This window comes from Augochlora pura, chromosome 10, assembly GCF_028453695.1.
Source record: "Augochlora pura isolate Apur16 chromosome 10, APUR_v2.2.1, whole genome shotgun sequence".
Taxonomy (NCBI): Eukaryota; Metazoa; Arthropoda; class Insecta; order Hymenoptera; family Halictidae; genus Augochlora; species Augochlora pura.
In genome coordinates this window covers 28,377,485-28,394,342 of record NC_135781.1, presented here as the reverse complement: position 1 = coordinate 28,394,342, position 16,858 = coordinate 28,377,485, and the positions used below count along the sequence as shown (strand labels likewise).

The 16,858-nt window shown below is 36.6% G+C and overlaps 3 protein-coding genes and 1 long non-coding RNA gene across 8 annotated transcripts; 2 read left to right on the top strand and 2 right to left on the bottom strand.

The window, feature by feature from the left end:
- Positions 1–4,813: 4,813 nt before the first annotated feature.
- Positions 4,814–11,316, top strand: Vps15 (vacuolar protein sorting 15). 3 transcript variants are annotated; one of them, XM_078192565.1, is made up of 17 exons: positions 4,814–4,953; positions 5,354–5,534; positions 5,612–5,755; positions 5,877–6,031; positions 6,099–6,289; positions 6,381–7,021; positions 7,105–7,413; positions 7,482–7,865; positions 7,960–8,283; positions 8,380–8,709; positions 8,781–8,931; positions 9,012–9,125; positions 9,194–9,386; positions 9,475–9,640; positions 9,702–9,972; positions 10,054–10,384; positions 10,465–11,316. In XM_078192565.1, the coding sequence occupies exons 1-17, from the start codon at positions 4,862–4,864 to the stop codon at positions 10,688–10,690; spliced, it is 4,203 nt and encodes a 1,400-aa protein (XP_078048691.1). In that variant the 5' UTR covers positions 4,814–4,861; the 3' UTR covers positions 10,691–11,316. The 3 variants fall into 3 exon arrangements, 2 of the variants coding, with proteins under 2 accessions (XP_078048691.1, XP_078048692.1); XM_078192566.1 differs by lacking the exons at positions 10,054–10,384; positions 10,465–11,316 and having other exon boundaries at positions 9,706–9,821; XR_013494953.1 differs by lacking the exons at positions 9,475–9,640; positions 9,702–9,972; positions 10,054–10,384; positions 10,465–11,316 and having other exon boundaries at positions 9,016–9,125; positions 9,194–9,323.
- LOC144476035 (uncharacterized) lies at positions 10,587–12,073 on the bottom strand. Its single transcript, XR_013494954.1, has 3 exons — positions 11,719–12,073; positions 11,318–11,639; positions 10,587–10,725 (listed from the first exon to the last, which is right to left on the bottom strand). It is a non-coding gene; the product is annotated as an uncharacterized LOC144476035 (long non-coding RNA).
- Positions 12,074–14,005: 1,932 nt separating this feature from the next.
- LOC144476183 (neurocalcin-delta B-like) lies at positions 14,006–15,652 on the top strand. Of its 2 annotated transcripts, none has more exons than XM_078192841.1 (4): positions 14,006–14,313; positions 14,836–15,166; positions 15,239–15,437; positions 15,520–15,652. In XM_078192841.1, the coding sequence occupies exons 1-4, from the start codon at positions 14,193–14,195 to the stop codon at positions 15,565–15,567; spliced, it is 699 nt and encodes a 232-aa protein (XP_078048967.1). In that variant the 5' UTR covers positions 14,006–14,192; the 3' UTR covers positions 15,568–15,652. The 2 variants fall into 2 exon arrangements, with proteins under 2 accessions (XP_078048967.1, XP_078048966.1); XM_078192840.1 differs by having other exon boundaries at positions 14,797–15,166.
- On the bottom strand, positions 15,439–16,828 carry Sec20 (vesicle transport protein Sec20). 2 transcript variants are annotated; one of them, XM_078192842.1, is made up of 4 exons: positions 16,659–16,828; positions 15,964–16,378; positions 15,794–15,886; positions 15,439–15,713 (listed from the first exon to the last, which is right to left on the bottom strand). In XM_078192842.1, exons 1-4 carry the CDS (start codon positions 16,737–16,739, stop codon positions 15,610–15,612), a joined length of 693 nt encoding a protein of 230 aa, XP_078048968.1. In that variant the 5' UTR covers positions 16,740–16,828; the 3' UTR covers positions 15,439–15,609. The 2 variants fall into 2 exon arrangements, with proteins under 2 accessions (XP_078048968.1, XP_078048969.1); XM_078192843.1 differs by having other exon boundaries at positions 15,439–15,886; positions 16,659–16,826.
- Between the last annotated feature and the right edge of the window lie 30 nt (positions 16,829–16,858).

The following is a 16,858-nucleotide window of genomic DNA, read 5'->3' as shown; positions in this document are numbered from 1 at the left end:
GCGTTCTCATTGGCGCTAAGCTCCGATACACAGGTGCGAGCTTACAGGTGTTATTGCTTCTTCCTGATAAGAAGCCCATCCGTGACGTCAGATCGGCGCAGGTAGAGTATATGAGACGGCACGGAGAGATATCCACGTCACTCGTTCTTGAACCTCTTCGTTCGTTTGTTCTGTAAAGTTGTTCAACGGTTTTGGTATTTCTCTCCACTCCTTTTTCTCCCCTTTTCGCCTTCACGTTTCCACTCATATCCCATCAGTCTGTCGCGACAGAGACGTGCCAGCGAGAGTCAGTACTTTGAACGGGATGCACACGTCTGTCCGGAAGTCCACCGCGAGCGGGTGTGTTACGGTACCATAATGGAGAACAGCGATCAGGTACGTTCACAGGAGACGGCAGGATTTTCCGATTTTTTTCTTTGACGTTGGTAAATGCGGCCACCAAACAGTCACCTCGGTCACCTATTCGACCAGGTATTTGAATAACTAAGTTAGCGAATAAGTGGGACGATGTTTCTCCATGAAGCACACTCTTGCCGTGCAGCACACTTGCAGTTGGAATTTTTCCCGTCGTAAACCTTTCATGTTTAAATACAAGGGACACAATTGCCACCAGAGAACATACGCCGAAGACTTCGCGCTCGGTACGATGATTATGTAACACGTAGGTACAGGCAGGCAATGGGACATTTTACGGCAGTCGTGATAGCAATATTGAATTTTCAGTAACAAATCGTGCCTTTTCTATAGTGATTGTTTTCTTTTAACCTTCGAAAGTGAGTAAATCTAGAAATATTAGTAACGATGGAGTCCAGCATCATTCAAATGCCTATTTATGAATGCTTATGCATATATTTTTTTTTGTACCTGTTCAAAACACGATCGACTTCGCTACTCAACTGAAATAAAGAAAAAGTTAAATAAATGAATAATTAAAATATTTGAATACTTGGATCAAAATAGATTCAAGCGCCGTTGTGTGACGGTTAAAAAATGCTTGTGTTTGTCATAATACTTCTCTTTACCAACTGCAGTAACAAGTAGAATCGATATAGAATTTCGAATTTTTACAAACTGAACACCTATATATATATTATATATTTCTTACAAAAATCGGTTTTCCTATTTTCTCTTCGAGATACTTGTTAGTAATAATTGAATTTCAAGATTCAGATCTATAAAATATTTTAAATTTTGAGATTAGAATATTAAATGTGTAAATTACAGACAAAATTAAGTTACTAACGATAAATGCAGGGCAATAATGTTTTCCACGGCAACGTTCAAGGTAACAATAGAGCATGACTTTAAAAAATTTCGATAGGTAACACACATTAAATGCACGAGCACGAAAAGACACGTTAATGCTGATTACAAAATAGATAGATTCGGTATGATAACAAAGTCAAAAACTGAACATTTTGATCTTAGATTTTTGAAATTTGAGGGCCAAACCAAATTTTCTTGCTACGGAAATGTACTGTGAAATATTGAAATTAATATACTTGAAGAGATAATGCGAATGGTAATAAAGTTTGTAAACAATAAAACTAAGTAAAGAAGATCAGTGCGTTATTCAGCTTGGTTCTTCGTTATCTAAAAAGACCAGTATAATAATCTCTCGGTAAATCTAATTTACAATGAACCATAGATTTATTATGCGTTTCCAAATTTGGTTAGCAATAATGTTCCATAGTTTTGAAGGAAAAAAATACTAATGCCCTGGGATTTTCGGTGATACCGATTCGTGTCGACTCGTTATCGCCTTATCGCATCGTCTACTGATAACGCGCAATCGTTGGTACCTCTCGAAGATGATACCTCATATTTGTCGTCGGGTTTAACGTTTAACAAACGAATGTTTTTATTGATCTCTTTCAAACATGATGAAATCGCACAGAAACGAAAATCCTGTTCGTTCCCATGATTTCTCGAGTCACTCCGAAGGACGCTACATTGTGCAACTTGGTAATATTTTTCCCTTGCAGTGAAGGCATAAACTTTGTTTATGACATTACTCGATTGCAACTTGTTACGCAGTTTTTAAGTACGTTTAGAACACTTGAGACCACAATATTATTTATAGGCTAGATAAGGTCGTAGTGGAACAGATTGGCACATAATTCAATCATAATCCTAGCTTTTGGCCGTTAGCGCTGCCGTAGAGACATTCATAATGCGCTTCGTAATTTACTGTATTAATTTATTTATACAGATACATGTATACCTTAATAATGACATGTATTCTTTCTTTTTACATTTTCTTATATATCGGGAAATATATCTCAACAACTTGAGACGATGTTAATGCTACTATATTTTTTAATTTCATGTACATATAATGACTTATAGCAAGGTAAACTAGAATGCTCGCCGATATCAACTTGTAACAATCGCGATGTCGAGGCGTTCTTTTAGATAAGAGGAAGAAAATGAAGATACGAAGAAGATATATGTAAATATCTTTAAACTACTTCAGCTCTATGAAATGTTTGCCTGTTTAAGCAGTTACTGCTGCTTCTAACAAGAGAGAATGTCGCTGAGCAAATAGAGCAGGAGTCTACCATCTTGACTACCGAAAAAAGAGGTATTTTTTTTACCACACGGTTTCTTTTAAAAATTAGTTAGTACTTATTAATTTTGACCAATGCGACCGTTACGGTTACACGTTCAACGATCGCAACTTACCGATCGTTTACACTACGGGTATATTGCGCTTCCGGTCCAATTATCATGTACGAAACTTTCTCAGTAAATTGCCGCCGAAATATAAAATATTCCCTAAAACTTATGGTAGAAATCGTCAACATTCATTCACAGAGTGTGGATATCAGATAACCGTTATCGACGAAATGAATTATTCAAACTTATCTTTTATTGACACTGGTATTGATCTTCTCGGAATTCGACCCTCTGTATCGAACTATTCACGACACCTGTAATCTATTATTAGATGATTTTATAAATGAAGCATAACTCTCTAAAATTCGATATCTTTAGCAGTATAGTTAAACGTTTTCATCAACAATAATAATAAGTAAATACGTGATCGATTTCGAATTAAACCGGCTTCAGTTCCGGTACTTGATACCGGTCCTAATTGATTTAGATATTCTTTAATTTGCTTTAAATACATTTGGAGTAATATAATTCTTCTCAATGAGATCTCTATCCAAAATTCATTGTATTTTGCAGACTGGAACTTGCTCAAAGAATAAAAAAGAAGAAAACGGAAGTGTTAACGACTCGTGGCACGAGCTAACGCACGGAGGTTATGTTTACCGCGCAATCAGGTGTTGGCGCTAAAGAGGAAGAGGCTACTCACACCTTCCCGATAACAAGCAGAGTTGCTACGCTCCACCACGGCGACAATTTCTACCTTTCAGTGTGTCTTTTCCTGTAACCGATCCCCTTTCCGTTAACGCTTCAAACTTCGATCTATAGAAAGATTTTGAAGTGAATATTTCTCCCAACAAATGTTATGCGCCGAGTACAGCCATAATGGCGCGAAAATTGTTGACCCCGTTTGAATTTAAACTGACGTGGCGATACTACTGGCTAACGGTACAACTATTCGACGCGGAAATTAGAACTCACTTTGTTAGAATCAATCCTTGACTTTTTATGTAAATCATAGGGCACTGATTATTTATTTGACTGTCTACATATTTATAAACTGATATACGATTAATAAACTTAATGATAAGCTTGCATTCCATAAAATTGTTTCAGCTCTGGACAACAGTCGATTTTATCAACACTGAGTACAAACAGTCGACAGATTATTATTTTCGATGCAGATGAAGGCATGCACTATGAAGAGAGCTATCCATCGACAGTATGGTGATGATAGACACTGTCATGGAGTTGCTCTCTTTGTCGATGATGCCAAATTCAACGTTCTCCACAACTTCCGTCATCATCGAATTACATTTATTTCTTTCATCCAGTTTTATTAAACAAAGATTGTATGCAATAAAGCATTTAAATACCCTTATTTCTTCCTTATTTGTGTTTCGTTTGTAGAGTTAAATAAATTATAGATAATAGTTGTCATGGGTTCGTTACAGTAAGTGTTTGGAGTAAGTGAAACAAATCAATCATTGATAGAACGCTTATTATTTCAACTTCTACCTTATTAATTAATACTTAAGGTGCAAATGTAAAGCCACTTTCACGAATTTTCATAGAATAAACTGTTGCAATGCTATCAAGAATTATGATATTGGTATGTTTGAATTCGATACTGGGAAAGTTAATTTCATGTTGAAAGTGTGGTTACACTCAAAAATTCGTTTTTTCTGTAATTTCAATAACATTGAAAACATAGGAAAAATTAATATAATTTTAATATTTTCATATATAATTAATTTTATTCTATCGCACTCGAAGTTTTATCATCCATAATAAAAACGAAATAACAATAAAATAGACCTCTGATTTGATTTTAATAAAGGTATGAAGTAACATTTATTCTTCTTACATACCTTAAAAAGATAATCTGCAAAGTCAGTTGGTAAGGTAGATTTCGAAATAAAAATTAAATATATAGTATTTTTACTATTATTACCAGTACAGAAATAATCAAATATATTTTCAATTTGTTTGTACGCGCAATATATGTAATATCATTTTATTTTCATCAATTATACTAAACAAACGTGAAAAAATGTTGCATAAAATGTATTTGGTATTGAATTAGGACGTAAAATAATGTTGATTACGTTGCGAAAATTTCACCTAGGAATTTTTCACACTGCGCTCAGTCTATGCCCACACTGCTTTAAATCGAATAAAATGAAGTTGGCACAAAATGGATGCTGCTTGCAAATACATCAATTTCGACTAAACATCGACTTACAAAATGGGAAATCAATTAGTCGGCATCGCGCCTAGTCAAATATTTCCAGTAGAACATTATCTGACCGACCATAGTGACTTATTATTCGATGTAAAGTAAGTAGATCCAATTAGTTTTCAACGAACGTAATGTTGGTTTTTTACACCAACCTATGTGTGTCTGTCAAAAATACTGTCTTGGCATACTAAATGAAAATTAAAACGTTTGAGCAATGGTTTTCGTCTGAAAGAAACATTATATTGTATCTTTTGTTGAATGTTTTCGAATGATTTAAAATAAACAATAAATCGCGTAAGTTATATTAACTTAACCATTTGTCAATAGATGCTTATGCAAACTTATATTTCATAGTTCCATTTATGAATATAGCAACCAAAAAAGTAATCAACGTTTAGCATGTTCATATATATTTTATCGAATGAAAGATATAGTCTACTAAACTAAAATCTATTAAATGACTTCTATGTTTCATAATTTTTATTTAAATATATGCAGCTTAGGAAGCACCAGATTTTTTAAAGTCGCCAGAGCCAGGAGCCAAGAGGGTCTCATAGTAGTAAAAGTTTTTGCTATTCATGATCCCACATTGCCGTTATCAGCGTACAAGGATAAACTTGAGGAGATTAGATCTAAATTAGCTTCTGCTGTAAATTGCCTACCTTTTCAAAGAATGATTGTAAGTATTTTTGTGTGATACATTTAAAATATTGGTGTAGATAAATTATCAAAAAAATAATTTTATTTTTATAACAGCTCACAGAAAAATCAGGGTCAATAATGAGAGAATATGTAAAGTATTCACTTTACGATAGAATTAGTACTAGGCCATTTTTAACAAGTATAGAAAAAAAATGGATAACTTTTCAAGTTTTATATGCATTACATCAAGCACATAAGGTGAGGTATTATTTGAAGCATTACAAACAATACCATCAGGGTCAATTCTTCTTTTTTAAACTGTACAAATAAATTAATTGTGTAATAGACTTTTAGTAGTCTAATATTTGTTTGACTGTAGTTTGGAGTCTGCCATGGTGACATAAAGCTAGAAAATATTATGATTACCAGCTGGAATTGGATTCTGCTCACAGATTTCGCAAGTTTTAAACCAACTTATTTACCTGAAGATAATCCAGCTGATTTTTCATATTTTTTTGATACATCTAGAAGAAGGTACATAATTGATTAAATTCATCATCAAATCGTTATATAATACACTTATTTTAATGTAACTTTGTAGGACATGTTACATTGCGCCTGAACGGTTTGTGAAAACATTATCGTCAGAATTGAGCAATACGTTATTATTATCTGAGCAAGAGTTAAAAACGGGTGATTTGCATCCAATGATGGACATTTTTTCTGCAGGCTGTGCTTTAGCAGAGTTGTATAATGAAGGACACCCACCATTTGACTTTTCTCAACTCTTAGGTACGTGTATTTATAAAGATTGTTTGTAAGTCATATGTATAATAATATTATGAGTACATATTGAAAAATTATTTTGTTATGATACATAAAGCATATAGAAACAATGAATATTCTGCGAACAAGCATTTGGATGCCATAGAGGATCCAGGAATACGGGAATTGCTTGTATCTATGCTGGAAAGAAATCCAGCAAACAGAAAAAGTGCTGAAATTTATTTGGCTCAGGCTCGTGGCACGATATTTCCGGAATATTTCTATTCGTTTCTACAGTCATATATGTTAATTTTTTCTGCTGCTCCGATTCTGTCGCCAGATGAAAAAATAAATAGACTGAAGAAAGATATTGGTAATATTATTAACATTTTGAAAGCAGAAGAGAACGAAAAACTGAAAAATGATAAAAAGGAAACAACTAGGAGTAATCAATTTGATAATAACGTAGATTTATTAAAACATGATTCTGGCCATAGTGAAGAGAATACCGTTGTGGATGGCGACAGTGATCAAAGTATTGACAAAAGTGATTTAAACCAGATAGATGAAAAAACAGATATTAAAGAATTTTCCTCCCAAGAGCCTTTAGAAGGGCTGGTTATCATAACTCAGCTGGTTACGTCGTGTATACGAGGCTTGCATCATTCACAGTCGAAATTGCAAAGTCTTGAAATACTGCTTGAATTAGCAGAAAATACTTCAGATGAGACGATACTAGATCGCATTTTGCCTTATATTGTAAGTTAGTTTTAACATTACAAATAATTCTATTATCCAACACCAATTTTGGTCATGTAATATTCATATAAAATTTGTTACAGTTTCATTTGGTTCATGATCCTGCTCCACGAGTAAGAGTATCAGCTATACACATATTGACAAAATGTTTGCATCTTGTAAAATCAATTCCGCCGACAGATGTAAATATTTTTCCAGAATACATTTTACCAGGTCTGGCGCATATCACACAAGACGAAGCAGTCATAGTTCGGGCTGCATATGCGGAAAATATTGCACATCTGGCACACATAGCGCTGCGTTACTTGGAGAATTCTCATTTGTCGAATTTGAGTAATAAAGAAGGTCCAAAACCAAGTTATGATAGCGAGCTTCAGACATTACACGAAATGGTAATTAGCTGGATATTCTCGTAATTGTCTCAACATCTGTTGCATACTAAATCATGTGATATTATTAGGTACAACAATCTGTGTCCATGTTATTAACAGATCCCCAGAATTTAGTAAAGCAAACATTAATGGAGAGCGGAATAAATAAACTCTGTGTATTTTTTGGCAAGCAAAAAGCGAACGATATTCTGCTTAGTCATGTTATCACTTTCTTAAATGATAAAGAGGACAAGGAATTAAGGGGCTCCTTTTTCGAGTGTATCGTGGGTGTAGCTGCTTATGTTGGATGGCACAGTAGTCCTATACTTATGCCTCTTCTTCAACAAGGATTAGCAGATCCTGAGGAATTTGTAACGACCAAAGCCATCAATGCGATGGCCACTCTCACCGAATTGGGTCTTTTACATAAATCCGGGCTTTATCAACTGCTATATGAGACTACAGTTTTTCTAGTAAGCCCGTATATCTTAACAATGAACATTGGTAATAATATCTAAAATTGCATTTTTAAATTTTTCTGATATTTCTTAACATAACCATGCATAGGTGCATCCCAATTTATGGATAAGACATGCAACAGTCGGTTTCATATCCGCCGCGGCAAGAACACTCAACTTGGTGGATGTTCAGTGCAAAGTGCAGACAGTGATTCAGCCGTACTTAAAACATCCTTTAATTCAAATAGAGATAGAGATCTTATTGTGGGAAGCCTTGGTACCACCTATACCAAGAATCGTTTACGATTCTGTAGTGAAGTACTCTGATGTAGAAGAACTGTTTCAAGTTCTCGAACAAAGACAAGCAGCTCGCGCTAAAGCTGTAACGGGAATTGTACCGCAGTATAATGAAATGAGTACATCATTACGAAATGTGAGTCAATAACACTGTCTAACAAATTTTAATACCTACTCTGTTCCAAGATAAACGCGGTGTATACATATTTAGACTTAACTTTTCTGCTTATAGCTTTTTAGACGACTGAGTTCAGAATCCATGACCGAGACTGTTGAAGATCAACTACTGATAATGAAACCACATTTAATGAAAATTAATAAATATCGCAACTCGGTAGATGCAAAGCAAAGTACAATCAAATCTATGGATGGGAAATTAGAATTGAGCTCTATGAAGGACAGGATACGACATCACATTGTAATATTGTATCCTGACACGAAAGCCGACCTGGGTCTGCCACCATTTAAACGATTAGATCGTAGAACCTCGGATAGTGTCAGTACATATGCAACGATGAACCAGGAATGGCGTACAATGTTCGCAGCTCAAGATAACGTTCAAGTAACTAAATAAATGAGATATATATTGATTAGATTTTATATGATATTCATTGAATCCTTTATACGTTACAGCACACCGTGAAAATGTCAGACATGACCGGAAGTAGCGGCAGCCCTAGCCAAAGTTTGCACGGAGGGGATATACATTTATCACCTCAACATAGCTTGTCTGATATGAACAGCATAAACGATCACTCTCTGCATGAGCGTTCATATATTCAATGTATGTCTTTCTTACAATGATCTTTGATGTTAGCATAAAAAAAAATGGTACAAGAAATACAACTTTCTGTAATTCTTCAGACAGGTGTGCACCTTGTAGATTAGAGGTGAGACAATTGACATACAGAAAGCAAGAACAGCATGCTGCAGCATTAAGAGCACAGCATTGGGCTGATAATATTGCATGGCAAACCGGTAATTAATTATCATTACTTTTAGACGTTGTACTCAGATTTACAAGAAACATTTGCAATCTTCGATAGGCTCAAGATTGTTGCCAAGTGGCTGGAGACCTAGAGGAGTTTCGGTTGCCCATCTTCATGAACACAGAGCAGCAGTGAATAGGCTAGTTTCCATACCAGACACTAGTCTATTTGCAAGTAGCTCTGCGGATGGATGTATTAAGATATGGGACGCTAGTAAAATGGAGGGCCGAAACATAGCTAATCGTTCAAGGTAGACAACCCTTTAAGCTCTTTTACATGTATTATATTTTCCAGGCGTGGTTGATTACATTGAATGATATATACTTGAATTATTTTAGGCAAACACATATGCACAGAGGTGGTCCTCTAGTTGGTCTGGCAGTGTGCGATCAGGGGCAATCACTAGCAAGTTCTGCGAGTCAATCGGGGACTGTGTTCGTATTACGAATTGAACCGAATTCGAGTAAAATGAGCATCATCGGAACCAGACAACTGGATCTTCAGGTAACTAATGATGCGTGCCATTTTGCTAATATCTATGATACATAATCAAATTTTTACTTAGGAAGAAGGATGCGCAGTAGACTTGCAGTACTTGGACTCAGGATCACAGTCAGTTCTAGTATACGCTTCTCTATATGGATCATTGGTTGGATGGGACTTGCGGTGTCCCGGTACAACGTGGCGTTTAGAGAACGATCTAAAAAACGGAGTGATTACGTCCTTTTGTGTGAACAATTATCAGCAGTGGTTGACACTTGGCACTAGTTCGGGTGTGCACACGTGTTGGGACTTACGATTTCAGTTACCGATAACCAGCATCAAACATCCCACCGGTAAAGTAATCAAATGAACAGAGTTGGATTTAACGAATATATATTACAATCTTTGAATAATCTACATAATGTTCTGTTCAGGCGCCAGAGTTCGAAAAGTAATCACCCATCCAACAGAGCATTCGTGGATTATTTCCGCTGTACAAGGAAACAACGAGATTTCCATGTGGAATCTTGAAACCGATTTTCGGCAAATGGTTCTCTGGGCGTCGAGTGCTCCTCCTCTCAGTCATTCTCAGGGTGGTCACAGTGTATGCGCCATATATTCTGGATGTATTGATCGCTCTGGTTTTCTGCTGGCCGGTGGTGCCGACATGAGGCTACGTTTTTGGGATTTGAACACTCCCAATGAATCTTATGTCGCATTGCCTGCAGCCAACGACGCTACCCCTCCAAATTCATTGGCATATGAGTTAGTATTCGTTACTCGATCGAATTATTTAAAAATTCTTCTATACATTTTTATATACATTCCTGTGGTTTATTTCTCAGGCAACGGTTGATAGATGGAACAAACGTCGTGCAAGAAGTCTTGGCCAACGATGGGCCCGCGCCGTCGTCCGTGGGAGGCAGCAGCGTTCGAACAAGGAACTCGGAAGGTGGTCAGGGGCCAGAAACACCACCGTCGGGTCACCATGACACGATTTCTGCCGTAGCTATGTCGAACACCTGTATTCTGACTGGCAGCACGGATGGCTTGATACAAGTTTGGAAATGATTGTTCTCGCTTTCGTCGACCACGGTGTCCCGACTCTGCACAAAGTGTACAAATGTTCTCTAGCGTAAAAAACGATTCGACCAGACATCGAGATTTTGTACGAACGTGCTGCTACAGTAATTCTGTGATCTTTTATTTGTATATACTTCATACTGTGTACTGTATATAAACCGTATTTATTAAGACCATCGATAGTCGTAATGATGATAACAATACTACCATGCATTTCCGCGAACGAAACGTAACGTGATAACGTTACTTCAACGACACCATGATCTTTCTGTATAATTATAAATGATTTATTTTTCTACGTGAAACGTAAAACCGACCGAAAAGCTTCGATGTACTGTAACACATAATACAGTAAACGTTTCTAGATTTTAGCATACTAGCAACGAGAGCTAATCACATGAAATCATGCCAGGACGATACGATGATCAGTGTACAAAGTAAATGACGCCGTATAAAATTTGTTCACATGCTATTTATACCAACTGGCGTATTTAACGACTGCGTACTTTTGTGTTAGATCAATAGTTCACTTGTATAACGACTGAAATACTCATAACCAGTTAATATCTTCGTACTTCCTAATATTGTTACAATAAATTCATATTTTGAACGCACCTGTATTCACCTGATCACTTTGGATCGTTACCAGGGACAGATTGGTGCAGCGGGATAGGACCCTCTGCCTGTGAATGCAAAAGGATCAGGATTGATCGTCCTGCAAATCTCCTTCCATCTTTCTTTTCCGCCTTTTCCCTGTCTTCGTTTGAATTCCTGTTTTCCCTGATTCGGCGTTCGATAATTGTAACCGGATTGATCACCGAACAGAATCTCGAACCATGGTGCCGCAGTTACGGCAACGATCAACAATAAGAATGCAAACAAAATCTTCATTGTAAGCTACTACAGTCAGCTACTCGGATTGAAAATCGACAAAAACCTGAAAGATAATAAACCGATAAATTAAGAATTAAATTTCAAATCAAACGCGACATAGAGAGATTATTGAATTCTCTTACAATAATCAAGTTATATATTGAAAAAACACCACTGTTCACGAAACGATCAAATTTGATGAATGTACGGACGGGTAACCAAGCACAGGGTAAGACACTAACTAACTTTCATGTTAAAAGGTCTGATGATCAATTGTTGCGACATGTGTTTGATGAACTCGTTATTCCCCGCTTTCGAACTTCACACTTTTTGAACAGACCAATTACGAGCACGTCTGTCGTTCTTCCGGGTACTCCAGCTCTACGATCAAACTAAATCGGCAATTAGATTTCGCTGGGTATTCGAACAATTTTTATTTGTTATTTCTCAAAGAGAAGTTTGAGCTGTAACTCGCGGGAACGAGTACACTCTCGTAATGCAGAGATGCTGGATGGTTACTGCTGTTTTATATACCAGGACTGCCCTACCGCTCAGAAAAAAATCGCCTCTGCAAGAAGTTGCAAATGCGCTTCCGTTGGTCTGATGGCATTGTTTGCAAAAGTCTCATTTAAACAAATTGTCTCGAAATTATTTGTTATAAAAACATCCATCGGGTTTTTGAATCTGTAATTTCTTTGGATACATTATATATCTGTGATTACAATGTTTCTTTAATCTTTATTCAATTTCTATTTAGGTGTTCTTTATTTCATTGGGATTGTTTCAAAAACTGTAGATTATAGATGCGAACGCTGTCGTTGTACAATAATTTGCATCCTACTTTTAGACATAAAAAAAGTTCCGAAATACAGAATCTGCGTAACAATGGCGGATCATGCGTGACCGTCACATTGAACTTGGGGAAGACCCTATGTACCTGCCTTCTACGAAGAAATTGTATTTTTATTCGCACGGCGTATCACCGTTTTGGTATTCTGCATGTGCAGCGGATTATGTCTCAAGAGAAATACACGATAATGTATGCAACGCTGATTTAATTATGGTTACTCATTTATTTGGCTCGCTGATGCGCAAAAACAACATTTCCGTTCTTCTCTGAATTATCATAGGCTACGAAGCCTTACTCAAATTTTTAAAACTCAACATCGAAGGAACGAAAGATTATTCCATATTTTCGCGAAAATAACAGGGCAATTGATTCGGTTCATATGATAATTTAATTTACCGGTTTTTGCCTGATAACGAATATGATTACAAACGACCCTGCTTCGCAGCGAAATTTGTGTCAAGGTTCCTGTTAATCTTTGTGTTATCTCTCGAAATTAGGGTCAATTATTCCAACTAGACCGATAAACTTGTTTTTTTTTTTTCATCGAATTCCATGAATGTTATAAACACATTAAATCCACATAAGCTTGACCGATCATCTTGTAAATAACGATGTGAATGAAACCATTTGAGAACATAACTTTTAATAACTTATGCAATAACTTAGAGTTTACAATTTCCGTTCAGAAATATATCATCGTCAATAGACAAATTAAATGAATTCTTTTCAGCCGGGCTATACAGAAAATTTCAAAAGGCGGAGGTTCATTCCGTAAATAGCAAAGAGCCAGGTTACGTGTAATCGTTCTCATTAAGGTTCGCCATGAATAAGCCGTGACTATTTCCTATTACCGTAATAGCCGGTTTCCAGGCTGTCGAACTATTAATAGCATTTGGCAGAGAAAGTCTGCGACGGTATTTTGCGCCAAGGGGTTCGTGATTCTCGAGCGATTTTCTTGCGAATACGTTCGCAGATTCACGAATCTACATCCAAGTTCATCGGTTCTCAAAACCAGAAAGATAAGCGTCGGGTCACGGTTCCTTGATAATATCTTCTCGGGATCCAACAGGATCGACAGAAGTCCCGCAACCGGAAGACTTCAACATAAATGGATGAATCATAGGAGACTGGCGGAAAAAAATATATTTTATGTAGACACTGTATATTAGTATTCAGTGAGAGGCACGCGCGTTGAATCCCATGAACAAGTAGCTTCTATTATAAGAAGTTCTGCCGCAGAATGGTATGCGGCGACCGGTACTCTGTACGCGTCGGTTTCTAACAAATAAATCATCGTTCGTTGCCGAAGACAGTATTGAACCGCGAAGATGTTCTCATATTTGTACCCTGCCAACGGTTTCTTAGTAGAACTGCTTCACCATCGAAATTTTTGTAAACGTGATCCAATTTTATAGCAGGAGTAAAATACACCCCGACAGGCTGTTTGTTATTCTTCGGCATCAGACAAGGATAAACATATTGCTTGCAAATATATTTAGGCGCATCCCTCGAAGTTTATCGTCTAAATATTTAGAATACAGATTTCCCTGAAATCGCTGTTGTACGCCGGCTGCATCACGCGCGTCAGTTCTGTTTCACTAGTGATTAAGAGAACTTCTGCATCCCCTTCTGTTCGCGGCACTATCAAGAATGCCAACATCCAAGTAACTCATAATTTCTATATTCTAAAACAAAGAAGTTCTATTTTGTGTATCATTTTTTTCCACGTTACAAGCGATACATTTTTGTCATCTAAACGATTTGAGAATGTCGAACAGCCTCAACGTGGAGGACAAAGACAGTCTACAGGTGAGAAACCGCGCAAGCCTCTCGTTGAAGATGCAACGAAGCTTTAAAAAGATGAAGAGGAGCATTCAAAAGATCACCGGTACGTTATTCTCTGTACATGTTTAATCACCATCGTATTACTATTAATCGAACGTAATTTGAACCTATGCCATTAGTCCGCCGATACAGAGTGTTACAAAACAGGTAGACTGACCGGATAGAAAGTGATCTTTCACATTTCCAGCTTCCTGGCTCATTAAAACTAACAGAGTTCTAATAAAAAGAGAATTAGTGATTTTTATTTTACGATCAATTAATTGGATCTTTCAATTTGCAAACTTTCATTTTTTTAAAAATTAAAATGAAAAAGACATGTCTGGATCACTTCTGGTAAAACTAATAGAAAAGTCATATTCATGCATAATAATAATAAACACATAACGTGTAATCATTTTGTTTACGTAAATATGTATATTGCTCACATTGAAGCACCCTGTATCTAACGCGCGTCTGCCTTAAAAGAATCTATGCTCCGCTGGTACAGATAAAAATTATCGTATAAGACGATTTTCAATACTTTTAGAATCTTCGACGACTGTACAACCTCACTGCGTTTTCGTAGAGAACATGCAAGACGACGAAAGGCAACAGCCGTATATATTTCCGGAACGGCTCTCCTCTTTAACGTGCCAAACGGGCTTCACGAAGGATGAGATCCGAAAACTTTATCGCGCCTTTAAACAATATTGTCCGCGAGGCGCGGTAACCACGAACGACCTGAAGCCGGCATACGCAAAACTGTTTCCGCTAGGAGATCCAGCGAAGTACACTCAGATAGTGTTCAACACCTTCGATAGGGACGGCGACGGTGTTGTCAGCTTTCAAGATCTTCTCGTTGAAATAGCTCTGATCGCGAACGGAGACCTGGACCAGAAGCTTTCCTGGATCTTCAGGTGACCGGTCAGAAGCAATGAAAGTTTTATGCTCGATATCTGACTTTCTCGTCTTGCCCTCCTCTCCGTTAGGTTTTACGACTTGAACGGGGACGGTTACATCACGAGAAAGGAAATGCTGGTCATAGTATCCGCGATTTATGAAATGCTGCATAATGGACAGACTATTCAGCGTATGGTCGACAGGCACGTGGACATGATTTTTGAAAAGATGGATGTCGATAAGGACGGAGTTATATCTCGGGAGGAATTCATGAATTGCTGCAACAATGTATAATCAAATTAATAAAATTGTAGTTGAAAATTAAAAACGGATACATTGAATCATCATTAATACTCTTCTTTTATTACAGGATTCCACGATCCTAAATCAACTGGAGTCATTCAATCAAATCTGGTGACAGTCCTAGTATTAAAAAATGCAATTGTGGAACTCTGTGACTTTATGCACGTTCCTCACACACTTCAGAAAACGTTCCTACCATCACAACCATACGAATTACATGGTTCCGTGTAAACAAATTTTGTACTCTTAAAACAATCTCTTCTGTAAAATATAGAAAACACAGGCAAGGAAAAATGCAAATGCTAGTGCTAATAAAACTTTATCTGTAACCTCTCTTCTACCATATTTGCCTAATAGCTTTCCTGATTGAACTATTATTTGCTGTTGGTGTTCCAATTCATCAGTGCTGCTAGACACCTTGTCAGATGAAGTTACTGTAACATACAGGAATTTATGTTCCATAAATCATGTCCAGCTATATTTGAATGAAATATACAAGAAAGAAGTATACTTAGTGTATCCAATGCGTCTGCACTTCTTTGAGTTGTTTCTGCTAAATGTCTGGATATACTTAAAAGTTTGTCTGAGAGTTGGCTAGACTTGTTTGCTAAGCTCCTTCTGTCATGCCTTCTACGTAACTCTGCTTGGTGTTCTTCAGGCATCGATAGGAGTTCCTCTTTAGAAATTTTGTCTATCATACATTTACTAAAAATATTGGCCTTGCAAAATGCAGTTAAAGAATTTTTGTACTGTTGCTTATAAGTATCTATTTCTGCCTGAAGCTCTGCTTTCTTTTTTTCCACAAGTTCTCTTTCGACCAAAGACTCTAATTTGGACAAAGATGATTGTAGAGCTTCCCTTTTTATCCTGCCTTCGTTATTCAATTCATTGAGCAGCTGTAAGGGACCAGTGCATTGCTGTATATCCTAAAAAAGTAGCGGTTATTTAAAAAATCAAATAAAACAACTGTTTGTTTTTTTCATAATTCAAACGAGGTTAGAATTATTAATATAATATTAAAATATATTGATGTATACATTTCTGTAAATGTAAAAGCCTTACAAAATATTCGATTAACAATAAATTAATTAAAGCACAGTTAATTTATAACATTTGCTGAAAACAGAGTGTTGTTGACGTTGGTGTTTCAGGTTACATTTACATTTCTACTGTTAAGAGAAATTTTTGTTTTTTAATGATAATTACTTGGATAAGAGCTGTAAGTTGAAGATGGTTTTTTACAATATCTTGACGTATCAACTCCAAATCTAACTCCTGGGTCTCCATTGATGCACGTGCTTTTTGACAGTTCGTTTATATATCCTCTACTCTCATAAGCAAGAAGCGGAATGTATAGTTAATTAACCTTTGTTTCGTATAACTGCCATGTCATGTACAAACATCTG

Excerpts from the sequence above, each read along its gene's own strand:
- Vps15 (XM_078192565.1), top strand. The coding sequence starts at position 4,862 with ATGGGAAATCAATTAGTCGGCATCGCGCCTAGTCAAATATTTCCAGTA. Across the intron at positions 5,756-5,876 it reads CATTACATCAAGCACATAAG|TTTGGAGTCTGCCATGGTGA; the intron begins GTGAGGTATTAT and ends GTTTGACTGTAG. Across the intron at positions 7,022-7,104 it reads ATCGCATTTTGCCTTATATT|TTTCATTTGGTTCATGATCC; the intron begins GTAAGTTAGTTT and ends AATTTGTTACAG.
- LOC144476183 (XM_078192840.1), top strand. The coding sequence starts at position 14,193 with ATGTCGAACAGCCTCAACGTGGAGGACAAAGACAGTCTACAGGTGAGA. Across the intron at positions 14,314-14,796 it reads GAGCATTCAAAAGATCACCG|AATCTTCGACGACTGTACAA; the intron begins GTACGTTATTCT and ends CAATACTTTTAG. Across the intron at positions 15,167-15,238 it reads AAGCTTTCCTGGATCTTCAG|GTTTTACGACTTGAACGGGG; the intron begins GTGACCGGTCAG and ends CCTCTCCGTTAG.
- Sec20 (XM_078192842.1), bottom strand. The coding sequence starts at position 16,739 with ATGGAGACCCAGGAGTTAGATTTGGAGTTGATACGTCAAGATATTGTA. Across the intron at positions 16,379-16,658 it reads AACTTACAGCTCTTATCCAA|GATATACAGCAATGCACTGG; the intron begins GTAATTATCATT and ends CTACTTTTTTAG. Across the intron at positions 15,714-15,793 it reads AAAGCTATTAGGCAAATATG|AAGAGATTGTTTTAAGAGTA; the intron begins GTAGAAGAGAGG and ends TATATTTTACAG.